Consider the following 21,077-nt stretch of genomic DNA (forward strand, 5'->3'; position numbering starts at 1 on the left):
ACTTATCTGGGGAAACAGGATCAAAAAAGCTTGCTGATTTACCTCAGATTTCTTATCTTTATATCTCCACCAGCAAATTAAACATATGGTACATAGAAAACACCTACCATAACCTCTAAATAATTTAATAGACCGGTATCTCTCCAAGAGGAGTTACCAGACACCTTTTGAGAAAATCAAAATTTCAGGTCGCACCCAAATGTACTAAATCAAAAACACTGGGCCCAGCATCCAGCAGCAAACAGTCCTCCAAGTGAGAGTCTGATGCACAAGCAGGTCTGATAAATCGCTGTACTAAACACACTAAGAAATCATCTTCCTATTCCGCACTGCTGGTGGCAAACAAGAAAAAACTGCTTTTTCCCAGCAGCCACCACTGACAACTGCCTGGGCCCAAAGGAGGCTGGTGACCACTAATCGCCTCTGGCCTGCACACAAGATGAATTTTAGAGTCAAATAACATGCACAACTTACAGTTGCTAGAGTGAACAGACCCGTGACCTTATCAAGTGCATTAACTGCATTGCCACATCTCTAAAGGAGGTTTAACTTGACACACCTCCACTGGCTTCAGAAAGGTACCACAAAGTGCCTGGCTCACAACAGACTTCCATGAACTTAAGATCCTTTTCCTTCCTTCCCTGCCACCTGGTCCCTGTTACTTTATATGGACCATGCAGAGGGATGTGGGGAATGGGGGATAATCCACGAAAGGAAAATATTATTAAAGAGTCTTACAAAATCATACAGAACAGCATTTCTGCAAGTGGCAGTCTGCAAGCTAGTAAAAAAAAAAGCCAAAGGAACTTAAAAAACAAACACTCCACAACAACAACAACAACAAAGACAACAAACATAGGCAACTTTCTTTTAAGTGGCCAAATGAATCACTAGTGAAAAGTGGAATGTGGGGGGAGGGAACATGAGGTTAAAATCAGAAAACACAGAGAAACTTAAATTCCTTCCTATCAACGTGGCCTGGGCACGGCAGCCTCAGAGGTAAACTCTTCATCCCAAAGTTGTCCCACCATATGTTGTGAATCAGGGTTCAAAATCATACATGAGGGGCTGGGGCAATAGCACGGCAGGTAGAGCATTTGCCTTGAACGCGGCCCACCCGGGTTTCCAGCATCCCATATGGTCCCGTGAGCATCGCCAGGAGTGATTCCTGAGTGCATGAGCCAGGAGTAACCCCTGTGCGTCACCGGGTGTGGACACCCCCCCCCAATATATATATGAGGCTAGGAGACACTGCAAGTGCTGGTATGGGAGACCCTGAGCTCAATAGTCAGCACCTTCCACCCCACCACCAACCATCAATGACCCACAGGGTGGGTGGCTGGGTGACCCCAGCTCCTGCAGAGTGCTGATCCCTTTGGCCAAGCACAGCAGGAAGTGACCCAGCGCCCCCACCCCACTGCATAGCTGGGGGTGACGCCTATTTAAACACATATGGCTGCAAGGGGAGGCTTCAATCCTCGCCATCCCCTCCCCCGCCAAAACGAAAACAACAACAATAAAAAAAAAATCTACCAGGTCATGAATAAGACCAAAACGCTGGCAAGTCTCAGTGCTCAAAGATAGGCGTTTTGAGAGGAAGCTGATCCCAAACACAATAGCCTAATGAATCTCCCTCCTCCCTCTGAATCGAACAAGCAAAAAAAAAAAAAAAAAAAAAAAAAAAGTTTTCACCTCCTAGACTCCCCTCCTTTGGGGAGGAGGGGCACTTAAATGGGGCATCCGCAGGAAATTCTAAAGCAGCAGCAGCCACCACGGAGACTGGCCACAGGACCCCCCACCACCACCCCCCAACTAACTCCGGCTCTTCCGTGCAAGTAGCCACGACATTCCAACCTGGGGTGCAATGTGTGCGATCGTGCCTTATTTTTTTTCTTTAAAGGAGTTTCCCCCTCCACACCCCCACCCCACCTTTCCTCACCCACCGAAACCCGGAGAACTCGGGGAAAGGGCACTGACTGAATGATGACACACGGCGAGGACTTGCAAAAACACACATACACACACACTCACGCGCGCGCGCGAACACACAGACACACTCACACACGCGTATACACACATACACACACACAGGCGCACACGCACACACGCACTCACACACGCGCAGACACACACACACACACACACACACACACACACACACACACACTCACGCGCGCGCGCGCCTTCTGCCCTCCAAGGGGGCCGGAATTCCAGCGCGGGGCCCCGAAACAACCCAACAACTTCTGGCCGCGAGTGCGAGGAGGGGCTGGTCCCTCACTCGGGATAGTCCCCGCTGTCCACGGGGCGGGACCCAGGGCCCTCCCGAGCCCCCCCCCCCCCACACACACGCACACCCCCTGCCCCCCACCCGCGGGCCACCCCTACCGCCTCCTCCCTGCTCCGCGGGCCCGCGTCCCCGGCCGGATGGGGACCCGGCGGCTGCCCGGCCTCGCCCGCGTCCCGGGACGCTCCCAAAGTCGCAGTCGGGGCCTCGCACGCCACCAACCCCCCCACCCACCCACCCACCGATCTCTCCCCGCGCCCCCCGACCTCTCCCCGCGTCCCCCGAGCTCCCGGCCCCGCTCTGCCCGGACCAACCCGGAACCCGGCGCGGGCCCCCGCCCAGGGGCGGGCTCAGGCCCAGGCCGCGTCGGTGGCCGAGGCCCCGGCGCCCGGGTGGCCCCGAGCCCGGCGTCCGGGCGCCGCCGGGGGACGCGCCGGCCGCCGCGGCCCCCGCCCAGGGCAGAGCAGGACGCACCTTCGTACTGCAGGTCCACCAGCACCAGCAGGAAGGGGAACACCGAGCCCAGCCGGCTGGTCACGGAGCCGGGGGCCACCATGTCCGAGGACGCGGGCGCGGAAGAAGGGGCAAGGCTGCGGGGTCCACCGGCTCTGCCCCTGGCCGGCGCTCAGGCTGCAGCTCACGCCCGCCCGCCCGCTCGCCCGCCGTCGGCTCTTGTTCAGGCCCGAGCCGCGGCTGGCGCCCAGCGCAGGCAGGCGGCGGTGGGCGGGGCCGGGGCCGCGCCCCGCCCCCGAGAGCCGCCGCCGCCCAATCGGCGTCTCGCTGGCTGCTCGGCCCCTGGGCTCGCCGGGGTCGTGGTTGGCGCCGATTGGCCGACGGGCCCGCGGCCCCGCCCCGACTCTGATAGGATAACGTGGAAGCACGAGACGAGGCTGCGTCCGCCGGTCGTGGAGCTGTCAGGGAGCTCCAAACGGCCGCGGCCGGCGCCGGGAGGCGGCGCGGGAGCCCGTGTGGCCGGCGCCGACGCCGCATGCGCAGCCGGCGCCGCTCGGGCGTCCCGGCGCGCCCCGAGCGCCCTCTCTGGCTTGACGCTCTGGGTTTGGGTTTTTCCCCGCGGGGCTGTTGCGGGAAGCCGGAGACCCGAAGACCTACAGGCGGCCGAGCCCGAGCCGGACAAGTTCTGAGGGGCGCCTCCGAACGGGCTCAGAACGGAGGCCTCAGAACGGAGGCCCGAACCTCCACAGGTCCCGGAGCCCCGCGGCCGCCCACAAGTACAAAGAGGGCGCGAGAACGGGGCAGCCCCGCCAGGAGCCGGCGCTGAGGGAGGCCAAAGCCTCTCAGAGAAGTACTTCAGGGAAGCCTTTCAGGGAAGAGACTTCTAGCAGGTTCCCCCGACGACAACCTGGAACCATGGAGACGTCCCCCCAACCGCCTAGACCCCGACTCTGAAGTGGATCCCAAAGGCTTCTGGAAGATTCTGTGAAGAAACCAGGGCCATCTAGATGCCTGAGAGAGCTGCTAACCTGGATTGTTAATCAAGGTGACCAGGCAGCGTCTCTCCGCAGCGCGCGGCAGCGGGAAGTCAAACCGAGAAGTGGGAGCCAGCCGGCACAAGGCAAGTTGCACCGCTCAGCTCGCATCAATCTCGTGTCCAGCCGCCGCCGAACGCCCAGCCAGCTGGACCCGCACTCACTCCAGAAATTGTCTCCGCATCCCAAAGAAGTGGCAGGGGCTCGACAAACCAATGGGGCAGAACCAGGCAACGAAAGATGTTGATATCAACGGATGATCCGAGCCAGATCCGAGCCTGAGAGATAGCACAGTGGATAGTGGACTGCAGATAGTACACTGCTTTGCACTCGGGTTCGAGCCCCGGTATCACATGTGGTACTCTGGGCCCTGTCAGGAGTGCTCTCTGAGCCTAGAGCCAGGAGTTAACCCTGAGCGCAGCCGGATGCGGCTCCAAAACAAACACAAATAAAACTAGGCTATACCTCATGACCTCAGTACCGCCTGTGATTCTGGTGTGAAGGCGGAATGGATGAAGCACGGTGAAGGACAGACTTAAGGCTGTGCTGTTGTATGTTGTGTTCGCCACCATGTTTCCACTTTACGTGCTCAGAAGAACTGGATTCTGAATACCACAGGGAATTGTCATTTCTTGAAGTGCACTAAAGACAGTGAACACAGAAAGGCTTCTGTTCCAAAGGGAACGCATGTAGACGAAATAATTGCCCCCCTCCCCCCCAAAAAAAAATCGCAAGCATGAATCCCTGACAAGTGATGATGGAAAGTAGTAGTAGAGGGAAGTGTGAATAAAGGGGTTCTGGTCCAAGAAATCTAGTTCCACACCGTGACTATGATCTAAGTTCTGCCAATGTATAAATGGGTATGTCCCGGTTTGAGGTGTCTCAGGAAGTATGTGAAGCCTCTGTCAAATATGAAGTACAATGAAAATGTTACTTATCTCTTATAAAGAGCAGATTAATGAATTCTCAATGGAAAAGTTTGTTTGCCTTTTCCCTATTGACATCACTTGTTGGTGGTAGCAGTGGCGAGCAAAATGGCAGATGATGTCAGAGTAAACAAGTAGGAAAGACAGCATCTCAATGAAGCACTGGAACCAACAATGCCCAGCCAGTGAGAGAAGAAACTTGTAAACAAGTGATCCTACACCATGAGTCATCACTAGAATACCGCCTGATTCTGGTGTGAAGGCCAAATCAGAGCTAAAATTTTAAGGTTGGAAATTTAAAATGTTAAGGAAATCAAGGATCTTTAATATTTTATGGGGCTTTTGGTCTTTGGTTGATTTTTTTTTTGGTTGTTTTTCTTGTCTTTTTTGGTTTGGGGGCAGCATCCCATGATCCTCGGGATACTCCTTTATGTGTTCAAGAATTATTTCTTGAAGTGTTTGGGGGACCATACAGTATGCTGGGATCTAATCCTGGTCAGCTGCATGCAAGGCAAGAGCCCTACCTTCTGTATTATCTCTGCAGCCTCAATATTTTAATGTATTTATCAAATTACATAGCTATGTCGTTCTGAAGAAATTCTTAAAGCTATTGTCCAGCCATTAAGAAAAAATAAAATCCTGCCACTTGTCCTATAACATGATGGACATGATGACATAATGCTAAGTGAGGTAAGTCAAAGACAAATATTATATGATCTCACTTACAAGTGTAATTTAAAAGATTGCATTTGCCAACATAGGAAACAAATTGGTGATTGCCAGAGAGAGGAAGAGAGTATGGGAGGAGGTGGTAAAAAGAATTATAAATAAGCTATTTAAAAAATCAAAACACACCAAAAAATATATGTCAGTCTTAGGTATATAATGGTAATGAATTAATTATAGTTTTTACATTGAAAATGCTAAGAAAAAATTTTTTTCTATTTGGGTCACACCTGGCGATGCACAGGGGTTACCCCTGGCTTATGCACTCGGGAATTACTCCTAGTAGTGCTCAGGGGACCATATGAGATGCTGGGAATTGAATTCGGTTGGCCGTGTGCAAGGCACACACCCTACCCTCTGTGCTAGCTGTGCTATTGCTCCTGCCCCTGCTAAGAAAATTTATACTAAAATTTTTTATGAATGAAATATAAATGTTTTAAATGCAACAATTAAAAGAGTGCTAAAATGAATAATAAAAATGAATTAACTAGAAGCTATCTGCAGAGAAGTTAACTCCACATTATGGTCAATCATCAAGAGTTGTCAAGGTAATTCAGTGGAGAAATACAGACACTTGCTAAGACAACATGCAAAAATACAAAAGAATGAAATTGAACCCTTAAGCCATATACAAAAGCAACTTAAATTGAATTATACATGTAACTGTATTATCTGAAACTATAAAAACTCATAGAAGAAAGCAGAAATAATTCTTTACCATCTTGAATTTAGTAATTCCTTCTTCAATACAACACTCCAAACACAGGCACAGGGCATCAGAGAGATAGTATAGAAGGTAATGTGTTTGTCACATAAGTACAGGGACTAAGGTGATTGCCTTACATGCGACCAATCCTAGTTCAATCCCTGGTAGTACATATGATCCCCAAACACCACCAGGAATGATCCCTAAGCACTGCCAGGTGTGGCCCAAAAGCCAAAAACAAACTTATCCAAGAATACAGAAAGATAATAGACTGGGAAACAACAACACACTTTTAAATCTATGGCTCAAAAGAACTTCTCAAGAGAAATTAGAAAATATTTTAAACTGAACACAAATGGAAAGATAGCATTCCTTAGGACAGTGGGAATGGCGCTTGCCTTGCACACAGGAAGTCTTGAATCCATTCCCAGAACAACATATGGTCCTTTAGGCACTACCAGACAAAATCCCTGAGCACAGAAGCAAGAGTGAGTGTTGCCCGAAAACAGGAAGGAAGGAGGGAAGGACAGCATCCCCATATTTCTGGAATAAGCAACATGTGTATTTTTTATTTCCACTAGCAACGTGACTCTAAAGTCAGAGGGAGTAGGAAATTTATCAGGGCACTTAGATGATCAATGAGCTTAATGTATCTATTACAGTGATCAAAAGTGGTAACCAAGGGGCTGGAGCAATAGCACAGTGGGTAGGGTGTTTGCCTTGCAGGAGGCTGACCCAGGTTCAATTCCATCATCCCATAGGGTCCCCCGAGCACCGCCAGGAGTGATTCCTGAGTGCATGAACCAGGAGTAACTCCTGTGCATTGCTGGGTGTGAGCCAAAAACAGCAAAAAAAAAAGTGGTAACCAAGAAGTAGACAAGTGAATCTGAAAAGTATGGTAAGATTTAGAAGATGTTTTGGAGGCAGAGCCAAAAGGACTGCTAATGAATTTGGAGAGTAGAGAAGAGATTGGAGTGGATGGGACTCAATTGCTAAAAAGAATCACTTAAGCAGTTGACAAAGGATATAGCAAGTTCAAAGATTTTAAAATGGAAATGATTTCAATGTGTTTAATGAATAGTATATTGAAATGTAATGAATTTGGTGAATAGTAATATGACATACCAGGACATAGGCAGAAACCAGCTCATATGATGTCATCTTAACTTTTTAAAGGGTAGTTTGAATTCTATGCTTTTGAAACCGGAAGTTACCAGAGAGTTTTAAGAAGAGCTACATGATTAAATTTAGAGTTAGAAGAGATCACTCTGGCTTTGATAGGAGGGGAAAGATCATAGGAGAAGAGGCTGTGTGCCCAGTTGAAGGCTATTGTCACAGGTTAGGTGAAAGATAATGATGAATCAATCTATGATGAGAACAACAAAGATGAAAATGGTGAAATAACAAATTTGGCAGGTTATTTTGATGGTGATAAACGAGATGAGCAAGTAGATTACCAATATTCAATTACTGCTTATTTCCAGTAAAAAGGCATAGCCTCAAGTTTTGTTTTACAGTTATTTAGACTTTGAAAAGACCAAATTTATTATTATTCAACAGATAAGATATTTGTTGAACCTCTATTTCAAATTCAGTAATAAATGAAATTAGAAGACAAGCAAGCAAACACAGGATTTCACCAAGATAAATATCTCCAACAAGGCAGCAGAGACAGGGTACAACCCAAAGGCCTATGTTAGCAGAAGTGTGGGAAGACTAGCTTTTGTTCTGGATCTCAGAAGAGACCAAAGGCCTTCTAGTCCCCCATGCTCATTACCCAAAGCAGTTGCCTTAGATCATTTGTTACATGAAGTTGTAGAAACCCAGGAATGGGGTGGGGATGGGTGGCACAGCACTCTGCAATGGCAGCCTGAAACTGCCATTGTAAGTCAAGAGTGAGAGAGAAAGAGAAGTGAAATGAAGAAAGCAAATATACAAAAACTTGCCTATCCTCTCAAAATTCCAAAACATCAAGGACTCTAAAGTTAAGAAACACAGATAACAAACTCACTCAAATCCAAACTAACTGAAAAGGAAATTAATTTTGGAGCCTATGAATACTACAGACATAGAATAAAAATCACATCCATATGTACAGGCAAGATTAGAACAAAAGGCACCAAAGCAAAATGAGAACAGATGAATGTAAAAAATAATAATAATGTTATTAATTTCTTGGGCTGCCACAATAAATTTCAACTGAATGGTTTAAAATCACAAAGTTGGAACTGGAGTGAAATACAGGGGGTAGGGCATTTGCCTAGCATGGAGCACACCCACGTTCAATCCCTAGGACCCCATATGGTCCACTGAGCTGGACAATAGTCAATTGTGGTTCATGAGATCAGAGCCAGGAGTAATTCCTGAGTACCACCAGGTGTGGCCAAAAAGAGTAAAATAAATAAAACCACAAAGTTGAGCTAGAGAGATGTACAACAGGTAATGGTAAGATCAGAAAGAAATAAAAACCAAAGCATTATGATATATTAATTAGTCTTAAATGGAATATTTTCAAGTGAAATTCTGTAGTATAAAAAGGCATGGGACTGGAGCTATAGCACAGCAGGTAGGGCGTTTGCCTTGCACGCGGCTGACCCGGGTTCGATTCCCAGCATCCCATATGGTCCCCCAAGCACCGCCAGGAGTAATTTCTGAGTGCAGAGCCAGGAGTAACCCCTGAGCATTGCTGGGTGTGACCCAAAAAGCAATAAATAAATAAATAAATAAATATAAATAAAAAGGCAAAGATTAAAAAGAAAAGGCAAAGATTTAAAAAAAAAAAGGCAAAGATTAATGCACTTACCTTGCATGTGGCTAACCCAGCTTCAATCCCCTGTACCCTATATGATCCTCTGAGCCCCACCAGGAGTGATCCCTGAGCACAGAGTCAGGAGTAAGTCCTGAGCACCACTGGGTGTGGGCTCAGAATAAAAATAAAACAACAATCAACAACAACAACAAAAAGATAACCAGATCAATTTATATTTACCTTTCAATGAAATACATCAAATTAGCAGGAAAATAAATGCCATTTGGAATGGTTCAATCTTTAGACAAAATATAGCACTTGTTTCTGTTTAAAAGGGGAAAAGTGGAGAGACTGGAAAGACAGCTCAAGGGGATGCACACATGCTGTGGATCCAGGAGGCATCATTTTGATCCCCAAAAAACATTAGAAACATACCAGAGGATGGAGCAATGAGTAGGTTGGGAGTAGCCTTGTACACCTCTAGGTGTGGTTCAAAGAAGTAAAACATAGAAGCAAGCTGCCTTAACGTGGCAATTGGTATTTATCAAAACTCCCCTTTACTAGTATTAATTCACTATCTCTTCCTTTCCCTCTTGGAAATCACCCAAAGAAATGACAACAAAGAATAAAAAACAAAAATAAGAAACTAAAAAATCATAGTCTCAAAAAAAAGTCAAAGACTGCTGAAATTTCATTTATCATAATAAGTGTGTGTGTGGGGGGGGAGGGTGCTCAGCACAGAGAATCCCACTACAGCACAGGAAAGCAGCAGGACAAACAACCTGATAAAAGAATGGGCACAGGATCCAAACAGAAATTTCTCCAAAGAAAGCACACAAATGGCCAGCAACACATTAAAAGAGCTGGAGAGATAGCACAGAGGGTAAGGTGCTTGCCCTGCATGTGCTGGACCCAGATTCAATCCCTAGAATTCCATATGGTCTCCTAAGCACCTCCAGGAGTAATTCCTGAGTGCAGAGCCAGAAGTAACCCCTGAACTGATATCAGCATATGTGACCTAAAAACTTTTCTAAAAAAAAATGAAAGGTTGATCTCATCATTTCTTATTAGCGAAATGCAATGTTCATATACAGAGAGACAGTTGAAGACCTCTCAGACATTAAAAAGAAAGGAGGGAGGACCTTGAGGGAATTATGTCATAGGTCAAAGAGAGGAAGATGAACACCTTAAGATTTCATTCACACAAAATATTTTTTTAAAAAAAGCAAATGAACATGCAAAGCAAAACAAAAACCTTCAGAATCTGAAAGCAGAGTAGTGGCTATAGGTTTAAATTAATAAAAGTGGGGTACCCTCTTTCTCAAGCTGAAAGGGCAGGGAGAGAAGGTGACTTGGGATGGTGAATGGAAACAGACTTTTGGGGGTAATCATAAGTGGTTTGCACAAATGTCAAAACCCAAAGCTGTTTTAAATCTAAACAATTTTTTAAGTTTTTTTTTATTAGATTACCAGTTTTTTACAGAAGGGTGGATTTGGGGAACAGGCTGCTATGTGAAACGCAGAAGTCAGGGTATGTGAAAAGATACCTCCCTATGCTCAGGACTCTCCCAGCCTCTCTGCTTATCAAAGCTGAACATTTCTCTGAAACCAAAGGGCAGAGATTGTCATGGAGGTTTCATGATGTCTGCATGATTGATGAAATCATAGGTCAGTGATGAGCAACACCATCTCCAGCTTCTCTCCTTCCCTCGAGGTAAACGTGGAGTTCTAAAATATTTTTTGTTCTTGGTTTTGAGGCCATGGCCAGTGGTGCTTACTCCTTGCTCTGTGCACAGGGGTCAGTCCTGATAGAGCTTAGGAACCACATGGGACAGCAAGAATGAACCCAGGTTGGCCTCATGCAAAGCAATCTCCCTACCCAGCTTCTCCAGCCCATTTGGAGGGGAGGGTTGGCTTTTAGGGTGTTATTTCGTTTTGTTTTATCTTTGTTTTTTTGCTTTTATGTGTTGGTTTTTGGGTCACACATGGCAGCCATGTAGGACTTACTCTGAGCTCTGTGCTCAGAGATATCTCCTGGTGGGGGTCCAGGGGATCATATTAGGGGTAAGTAACATACAAGGAGATGCAGGCCTTGTCTGTTTCAGGACCCCAGCAGCAAGAAGCAATACTGGGTTTAGTGCCTCCAGGATGCCCCTGGTGATGGAGGTGCCTCTGCTGGGCCCAAGCAACATCGCATCACTGGGTTCCCAAGTGGAGTCCTTGGCCAGCATGGAGAATTGTAGGGAGTAGATCCCTACCCCCTCTAAATGTTGCTTGGGACACTCTCCTCCTACCCTCAAAGACCTTCTTTGTCTTATTAGGCAAAGAAGGCTACTGCTGAGATGTCTTAGAGATGAGCATAATGGCTGCCAGAGTGTGTCAGATGCATGCTAAAAGCAGACTCTGGATCAAACATGATGACCGCTTAGTACCTGTATTATAAACCATAATATCCAAAGAGAGAAAGAGAGAAATAGAGAGAGAAAAGAAGAGAGAGAGAGAAAGAGAGTGAGAGGGAATGTGCCTGCCACAAAGATAGGGGATGGGAAGGGATGGGGGTGGTGGGATGGATACTGGGAAAATTGGTGGTGGAGAATGGGCACTGGTGGAGGGATGGGTATTTGATGACATTTCATTGTATGACTGAAATGTAATCACAAAAATTTGTAAGTCTGTAACTGTATCTCATGGTGATTCATTAGAAAGATAATTTTTTTAAAAAGAAAAAAAAGAGTGCATCAGAGCAAACAGAGGAAGTTCCACACAAAATCACCGAGGAAGTCCCTGGATAGCTGAGGACCAGATAGAACCCTCTGGCCTGCTGTTCTGATGTGAAATGGGAGAGCTCTGGGCAGGCCCTTCCTGCTGGTTACACTGAAAGAATCTAGCAACAAAATGTATCCCATGGTGTTAGAATCTGTGAACCTCACTAACTTTCAACTTGAGAGGTAGTACAGGGGTTAAGCTGTTTGTCTTAAACTTGGTAACCCTGGTTCTATCATATTGGTCCCCAGAGCGCTACCAGAAGTGAGTCCAGAGTACAGCTAGATGTGACCCCAAAACAAACCCACAAAACCCCAAAACCAAAACACCGAAGCAAAAATGAGAATGTCCATCCCTTTTTATGGAAGACCAGATAGAGACAAAATTACACTAAGTGATTTGCAAACCCAAATTAAGACACAATCTGCAAAATCATTGGCTGTTAACATAAAAAAGGGCCATAAAAGAAAAGGAAGAGAGTTGCATTGCAGCAAATTCACAGAATCAAAGAGACTAACAACTGACACCACTGTGATCTGCAATTCCCTTTTTCTGTTAAGGATATTATCAAGGCAATAACAACATTTAATACATTTAATAAAATCAGAGAATTGATTAAATAATTGACTCAGTTGTAGACAAATCTCTCACCTATTTTGATTTGGGTTTTCTTTTTTTTTTTCTTTTGCTTTTTGGGTCACACCTGGCTATTCACAAGGGTTACCCCTGGCTCATACACTCAGGAATTACTCCTGGCGGTGCTCAGGGGACCATATGAGATGCTGGGAATCGAACCCGGTTCGGCCACGTACAAAGCAAGTGCCCTACCCGCTGTGCTATGGCTGCAGTCCCTGACCTGGGTTTTTTTGTTTGATTGTTTGAATTTAGTATAAAAGCCCTTTCTCAGAAGGGACCAGGAAGGTGATTCTGAAACAGAACATACACCTTGCAAGGGTAAGAATGGGGATCCTATTCCCAGTCTGAAAAACCGGCCACCATTTCCACAGGTGGGTCCTGCATTTGTAAGACCTACATTTGTAACTTCTGCATTTTGTTTTTAGGAAAGACATACCCAGGGGGCCAGAGCAATAATGCCGTGAGGAAGGAGTTTGCCTTGCATGTGGCTGACCCGGGTTCAACCCCCAGTGTCCCTGTGGTCCCCCATGCATTACCAGGAGTAATTGGAGTAATTCCTGAGTGCAGAGACAGGAGTAACCCCTGAGTGTCGCTGGGTGTGACCCAAAAAATTCACATACAAGAAGAAAGAAAGAAAGAAAGAAAGAAAGAAAGAAAGAAAGAAAGAAAGACCCCTGTGTTTAGTGACATGGGCCATCAGACTTGCAACTTTCAGAGAGGGGGCCAGGGGGAGCAAGAGAGCAAATTAGGGTTTTTGGATAAAAGTTTGTGAGGATCAACCTGGAAAGTATCATGCTAAGAGAAATGAGTCAAAAAGAGAGAGACAGACATAGAAAAATTGCACTCATCTGTGGAATATAAAGAAACAGAATGGGAGACTAGCACCCAAGAATAGTAGAGATAAGTACCACGAGGTTTGCTCCACGGCTTGGAAGCTGATCTCACATGCTGGAGGAAAAGGAAGCTCAACTAGAGAAGGGAACACCAAGTAAAGTTTGGTTGGAGGACCTGCTTGGGATGGGAGATCTGTGCTAAAAGTAGACTATAGATTGAACACGATGGCCACTCAATCAATACCTCTATTGCAAACCACAACACCCAAAAGGAGAGGGAGAACAAAAGGGAATGCCCTGCCACAGAGGCGGGGTGGGGTAGGGGGGGAGAAGGTGGGGATGGTGGGAGGGATACTGGGATCATCGGTGGTGGAGAATGGGCACTGGTGGAGGGATGGGTACTTGAGCATTGTATGACTGAAACACAAGCACGAAAGTTTATACCTCACGGTGATTCACTAATAAAAATTTTTTAAAATAAAATAAAAAATACGAAACGCTTCACAAAAAATAGTTTATGAGGAGATTTTGCACTTTGTTTATAACTTTTAAAGAAGAAAGGATATTTATTTAGGCAAAAAGTTTAGCTGTTCTCTTCCTGGACAGCTAAAGCAAAGCAAGTACTTTCCCCGAAAGAAAGATCATGAATAAAGTTTACTGCTCTGAAGTAGTTTGTGTTGTCTCCTCATACTAACATCATTAAAGTCTGCATTAGCATTTCCCAACCTTTTCCCAACCGTGGCCTCCTTGTGACCCTCTTTTCTGGGACCCTCCCATGCTATTGGCACCTCAGTCTTGTGACCCCATGTTTACATGATTTTCCCACACGGTCCCCTTGGATGCGGACCAGGGGATATCCTTATGTAATATCCTTACAGCCCATCTGGAAAAGGCTAGTGTTAGATGATGAAAGTCACCCAGCGTACAGCTAGAGTCCGTGCCTTAGCCTTCACTCTGTCTGAACAAGTTGCCACAGCTGTGAGAAACACATTATGTCTTAGTCTTCCTAGAGATGCCGTGGTCTTCTTCAGTCCTCGACCTACCTTACAGTGCCACAGCTCACATCATTGCTCAGGTCTTCGCTTCCCCCCAAAGCATCCACATCCGGTGACTTTCAGTGACTTCATTTGGAGGAGAATATTTCCTTCACCTGTTCATACTGACTTTATGCAATAATCCACTTTAGCTAATTAAGTCAGAAGTAATATCCTTCCCCATGGAGACTTTGAGAGCCAGGGATGGCATGATTGGGCTGCTTTGCCAGAAGGATTGTCCCAGCGAGGCACCACTTCTTCAATCTGGATTCTATAAGGACACCACATGGAACAAACGCAGAGCAAACACACACCTGATGTAAAACACGAGCCTTAAACCTCTTAAAAAATGTAGATCAAATGTGACTTTCTGGGCTTCGTATTGTTATTTCAGTACCACCTGGTGAAAGTCACAGCACACAATTTCTGTGTGCCGTCCACTCTGACATTGCTAGAGCATCTGAGCACCAACTTAACATTTAGACTAAAGACTTTATTTGTACAGCAGAGAGGGGAGGGGTGAAGGCAGAAGGGGGTAGGGAGAGGAAGGAGTGGGAAGGAGGGGAGGGAACAAAAAGGGAGGGAGGGCAGGGAAGTGAAAGGAAGGGAGGGGAAATAAGGGGAGGGGGAAAGGGAGATAGAGGTGGGTGGAAAGAAAGGGGGGAGGAAAAACGTCCTCTTTAATAAAGGGATCCAGGCTAGGAATGAGAGCCAGCTGCAGAACCTTGCTCTCTTCCCATTCTAAGTGGAGGTAACATTAAAACGTAGGAGAAAAAGAGAAACTGAATGATGCCATGTGTTCTAAAAGGATGGGAGCTCTTCTATGCAGGTGCTTGGTGCCCTGTCTTTCCTCAGCAGTAATGACTGCAAGCCTCTTGAACCTGAGCAAAGGAAGCTAAGACTGAGAAGCTAGTGTGTGTGTGTGTGTGTGTGTGTGTGTGTGTGTGTGTGTGTGTGTGTTGGGAATGGGGGGGGGTGTTATGACTTGAGAGAGAAAGAGTGCTGGTTAGTCAAAGGATAATACAAATGTCCTCACTTCTGCCTGGTCCGCATCTTCACATCTTGACTTCAGGGTAAGGAGAGAGAGAAGATTGTGGGTGCTGCTGCTGAAGATGAGAGCATAGAGTGAATGGAAAAGGGGGGAGAGTCGATGCCATTCAGATCTAACAGATGTTACCTTCTGCTCAGCAGTCCTCCTCCGGAGAACTGCCTCTCCCACCCAATGTCACCAATACCCTTTGGCTAGTGTTATACCATTGAGGAATATCTTCTTTTTTTCTTTTTCTTTTTTTTCTTTTGGCTATTTGGGTCACACCCAGCGATGCTCAGGGGTTACTCCTGGCTCTGAACTCAGGAATCACTCCTGGTGCTCTGGGAACCATATGGCATGCCAGAGACCGAACCTAGGTGAGTCTTGTTCAAGGCAAATGCCCTCTCCACTATACTATAGCTCCGGCCTTCTCCACATTTTTCTACCTCTGCCACCACAGGGCTCTACCTCATCACCACCTTTCTTACCAGAATTCAAAACTTGAGCAGACTCTGAAAGAGCTGTGGAGAGATAGGTGGATTTTCTTTGTGGCACAGAGATCCACCCAGAATCACAGAGCAGACTCATGTGGTCACTTTCTTTTTTATGTCTCTTTTAATGTTTCTAATGGTCCTATATTTTGTCAGCAATCCCTTCAAAAATGACCTCTTGGGGCCAGAGAGATAGTACATCAGGTCAGGTGTTTGCCTTGCACACAGTCAACCCGGGTTCTATCCCTGGCATCCCAGATGGTCTCAAACCCCTCCAGGATTGATCCCTAAGCAGAGTTATTAATTAGCCCTAGTACAGCTAGGTGTAGGGGGGAAAATAACCTCTTGGGTTGGACAAATGGTCCGGAAGGTAAGAAGTTTGCTTTGTATGTAACCCAACAACCTCTGTTGGGCCGTTGGCCGTACAAATCATTCCCCAGAGCACCACTAGTTTCACTCCCGAGCACAGATCCAGAATAACCATCAAGCACCAGTGCGTTTGGCCAAACTCCCACTTTTCATACCTAATGACCTCTTACCTCCTTTCCCAAGCCTTCCAAAAGATGGAAGAAAGGGAAATTCTTCACTTTTTATGAAGCCAACATTACTCTGATACCGAAAGCATACAGGGACATCACAACAAAAGAAAACTACAGACAATATCCTTGAGGAACATAGATGTAAATATCTTCAATCAAATCTTACTGAAAGGATTTCAGTTATAATTTAAGAGGATCGTCACTTACGACCATGTAGGATTTATTCCAAAGATGCAATTTATCAAGGAACTGTTGAGAGACTGTGCTGGCTCTTTAAAAACCAGATCAAACTGCTTACCTAGTAATTCCAGTGCTGCCCCTCTTCATCCACCACTAAAAGAAATTTAGTTTTGTCTGGTGTATGGTGCCGTCAGCAGGTCAATCTGTACTTGTGAGGCGAGTGCATCAGCAGCCTGATGGTGCCTTCAGACTTCCAGATACCCCAAAATTGCTGCTGTGCCTTTGGCCAAACCACACCAACTTGGGGCTAAGTTTACCAAGAAAGTAAATGGCCAAAAGTTAGGTATGTGGGAGACACACCCAACAAACCACCTTTGGTTCAGCTATATAAATGGGGGCAAGTCCTCTCTGGTTCCTGATCAAACTGCTCAATGGCCCTGATCCCAGAGACTCAGAAACAAATCTTGGAACCCAACGGCCTTTGGCAGAAATGCGTCCAGTCCCTGCAGTAGGTTACTGGCGCAGGGCCACTCAGGTGGGAATAGGTTTTGTGCCTAGGCCTGTTTCCCCTGGCAGCTTGGTGACCACCATCCTCTAGAGGCCATTGGACAGTCAGGTTTGGTCCTACAGTGACGAGACACGTGGGGCCTCACAGGATGGGGGTAGAGACACCCCTTTCCTCCCTGCCCCAATGAGACCCTGGGTCGATGCCCACAAACAGCCTCTCTGGCTCCTGATCAAGCTGCTTAATGGCCATCATCCCAGAGACTCAGGAACAAATCTCGAAACCCAGCAGATTTTGGCAGAAATCCCTCTAAATATAATTGTCAAAATTTTGGAATTCCAAAATCGCTTGGCCACTACTGCAGCCACACAATATCATGTTGTTCATAACCAGCAATAGAAAATGAATTGTCTATGGTTGCCTTTTCGGTAGATCTGAGTGTTGGGGTAAAATCCCAAATAATAATGGTGGGTGTCAAAATATTGAATGTAATCAAAGTAGAGAGAGAGTAATGTGGAAATCATATGCCCCACAGGTAGGGGGAGGATGTGGGATGGGAGGTATACTGGGGTTTTTGGTGGTGGAAAATGGGCACTGGTGAAGGGATGGGTGTTTCATCATTGTATGACCGAGACTTAAACCCAAAAGTTTTGTAACTGCTCTCACAGTGATTCCATAAATAAATTTATAAAAAAGAAAAAAGAAAAAAAGTAAGGTGGAGCTCATGCCCAATTCAATCAGTCTGATCAATGGCTGAATAATTAGCAATACTCCTACATTAAAATAAGAAAAAAAGAAAATTAGCTTTGCAATAATAACTTTGCAAGCATCTAACTAGATTTAGTTACCCTAGTGCTTAAATTACTTAGAGTTTGACTTTCAACACAAAGTCATACTGATTCCTCATACTAATCTATATATTTTATCAATACAAACAAAGGATAGTTGGGCAACATAAGCATAACCAACCTCATTAAATCCTTTTCTTTCTGTTTTTGTTATTATAGTTTAGATAACATAGCTAACGATTGTTAACTTTCCTTTGATTTTTTTCAGGGTTGGGAATTTGGGTCACTCTCAGTAGTGCTCAGGTATTATACCTGGCTGCTTTCAGGAATGTTTGGGGAAACATAAAAAATACTATTAAAATAGTATAAAATAGTTTGGGGTAGAATAGCAGCTAAGGCACCTGGCCCACATGCAGCTGAGTGGAGCTCAATCCCTGGGCTGTTCAATGGACCTGATGGTGTGCCAGGAATTGAACTCCCATCAGCTGTGTGCAGGACATGCGCCCTAGCTGGTCTAGTAGTGTTAACTTTCATAATTTTGATGTACGAGGTTACTAAACCTTTACCAAAACCAAAGTGTCCGAGACCCTCTCTCTCTTTCTTTCTCTCCTTCTCTCTCCCCCACCTTGTCTTTCTTCCCTACCCTCTGTCTTTCTCTCTCTTTCTTCCTTCACCCTCTCTATCTATCTATAGATGTATATGTATATCTCTATATATCTAAACGTCTTCATTCATCTGTCATTGGAAATTTGTGTTGTTTCCATATCCTGGATGTGTTAAACTTATCACTTCAGTGAACATAGGTTTGCAAAAATTATTTTTTAATGAATCTTGTGTTTTGGGATATATGCCAAGAAGTGGAATCATGTGATGATCTGGAAGCTCTGGTCTTAATCTTCTGAGAAGTCTCCATATTGTTTTCTCTTGGGGGTGAACCAGAAGACTATCCCACCAGCATTGAAGGAGGGTTCCTTTTTCACCATATCCCCAGCAGCATTTACAGGATTTTTGATAGATACCATTGCCACTGGTGTGAGATTATTATCTCCTTGCTCTTTTGGTATTCTTTCTCTGACAACATGTGGCAATGAGTCTACATCCCATCATCATGTTTCTCTTAATATGCCTACCTATATCTTCTCCAAAGCCTTATTATTTCCTCTCCTCATTGCTTAATATCCTTTACTCTAAGTCTTTGAATTCCTTCCCTTACACTTTTTGAACTTTGGGAATGTATTTTATCATGGAACAAAGGACAGTGCCCCTTTGCATCGACCAACTGGTTAAACACTGAATACACAATCCCTGTGAAGAATGCATATACTTTTGTATACGTATAGGCTCTGTACATTTGATCTGATCCAAAATAAGGATCATGCTCTTCAGTTTAGCAAGTTCAGATCTATTCCCACATTGTCCCATTTTGGGGAGACTATAATTAATTTCATGTCTATAACTCCTAGAAATCTATTTCATCCATACTAATATTCAGAATTGCCTTACCCTACCCCCAAGGCTATGCTAAATTTGTATTCTCATTGCCATAACAACAGCATGACTTGGCTTGCCAAGAGGAAAATTATAAGTTCCCACGTGCAAAGGTGGCAATGCTTCCCCAGCCAAAGAAAGCAAAGCGAGGAGTTATTTCAGGATGACTGGAGAACTTCAGATTCTCCACAGCAACTGCTCTCAAACTTTCATCAGACTTACTTGGAAGACTTGTTAAAACATAGATAGTCAGCCACCCACATTCCTAGACTTTTTCATTTAGTAGGTCTGGAATGTGGCCAGAAAACTACATCTCTAACATGTTCCCAGTTGATTTTGATGCCCCTGGTTTGAGAAGTCTGAGAATCACTGCACCATGTCATAAGAAACTTAAATATTGTCTTTTCCACTTGTGGAATCCAGTGTCTTTTGATAAATTCTCATAGGAGAATTGAAAATGATTGTGAACTCAACTCACAAAATCAGTTTCTGTGTTTGGCTTTGCATGCACCCAGGCTTACAATTATGGATAGAAATCAATTCTTTCATTGCTTCAAGAAAAAAAATGTAGTTTCAGCAAAATGAAAATTTGAGATTTGGTTTTGTTTCTCTTGTCTTCACTTTTAGATGAGAAAATATCATCTTGCCAGCACTCTTCATCCCTTTAAATAAGTCAGTGGCACCAACTACTTAGAAACCAGACTAACTTGTTGCTAAGTACCAACCATATCCAACCTAGTTAAAGAAATTTCCAGTCACATATGTATGGGATCTTAAGAATATTCTGCTTCTTCCTAGACAGACAACTACTTCCAAATTCCTCACATTTTCCCACGGGTGCCTGTTCTCATAAAAATTTTCTTACTTAAGTTTCTTTACTAGCCAACCAGTTTGGTAGAGTGCTACCAAAATGAAATAGTGAAACCTGGGCTTTATATGTTTTAGGAGAGGCTCTTGATTACCATTTCAATTTCCTTGACAGTTTTCAGGTTTTCTAGTTCTTCTGGATTTAGTATCAGGAAGTAGTGTTATTCTAAGAATTTTCCATGCCTTAGTTCTCCAAGTTAGTGGCATAAAGTTATTCATAGGAGTCTCTTGTGATTCTTTTTGTTTCTGTGGTATCTGTAATGACTCACCTTTCATTTGTGTTCCTATTTTATTATAATTTTCTCTCATTTTTTCCCTTAGTAATCTTGGCTAAGAGGTGGCCAATTTTGCTTATCCTTTCAAAGATCCAGCTTTTGGTTTGTTCGCTGTTTTTAGTTTTATTTTTATTTTCCCTCTCATCTTTATTATTCCCTTCTTTCTAATGACTCTGTATTTTATTTAGTTAATCATGTAGATAGACAAATGTAATACACCACTGCAGCAAAAGGAAATATAGAAACCATATAATCATATCTGTAGAAAAGAGAAATTTTGACAAGATTCAAGATATATTTATTACAAAAATTTTGTTTTTGAGGGAGCCACACCCAAAGGTGATCAAGAATTACTCCTGACTTTGTACTCAAAGATACTCCGGTGGGTGTTCAGGGGGCTGTATGTGGTGCTGGGCATCAAACTTGGGTGTCCTGAACGGAAGCAAGCTCTTTCATCCCTGTAACTTCTCTATGACCCCCTGAAACAATTTTTTTAAATTTTTGGGTCACACCCGGCGATGCACAGGGGTTACTCCTGGCTCTGCACTTAGGAATTACTCTTGGCGGTGCTCAGGGGACCTATGGGATGCTGGGAATCGAACCCAGGTCGGCTGCGTGGAAGGCAAACGCCCTACCTGCTGTGCTATCACTCCAGCCCCTGAAACAATTCTTGAGCAGATCTCTATTCTTAACTTGCCAGAACATTTGAAGTTCTCATATCCTGAGGGAGGACAGATATCAAAGGCCTAGAGCACATACTTTGCATTTGG

At 44.9% G+C, this 21,077-nt stretch overlaps 1 protein-coding gene across 1 annotated transcript in view; it reads right to left on the reverse strand.

Moving 5' to 3' along the window:
* Nucleotides 1-3,005, reverse strand: part of DNAJC3 (DnaJ heat shock protein family (Hsp40) member C3) — a 55,389-nt gene extending 52,384 nt beyond the window's left edge. Inside the window, exon 1 of the mRNA XM_056109929.1 lies at nt 2,759-3,005. Within this exon, the coding sequence (XP_055965904.1) occupies nt 2,759-2,840 (82 nt within the window). The 5' untranslated portion in view covers nt 2,841-3,005. The remainder of the gene's footprint in view (nt 1-2,758) is intronic.
* Between the last annotated feature and the right edge of the window lie 18,072 nt (nt 3,006-21,077).

This window comes from Sorex fumeus, unplaced genomic scaffold (genome assembly GCF_029834395.1).
Source record: "Sorex fumeus unplaced genomic scaffold, SorFum_2.1 ptg000008l, whole genome shotgun sequence".
Classification (NCBI taxonomy): Eukaryota; Metazoa; Chordata; class Mammalia; order Eulipotyphla; family Soricidae; genus Sorex; species Sorex fumeus.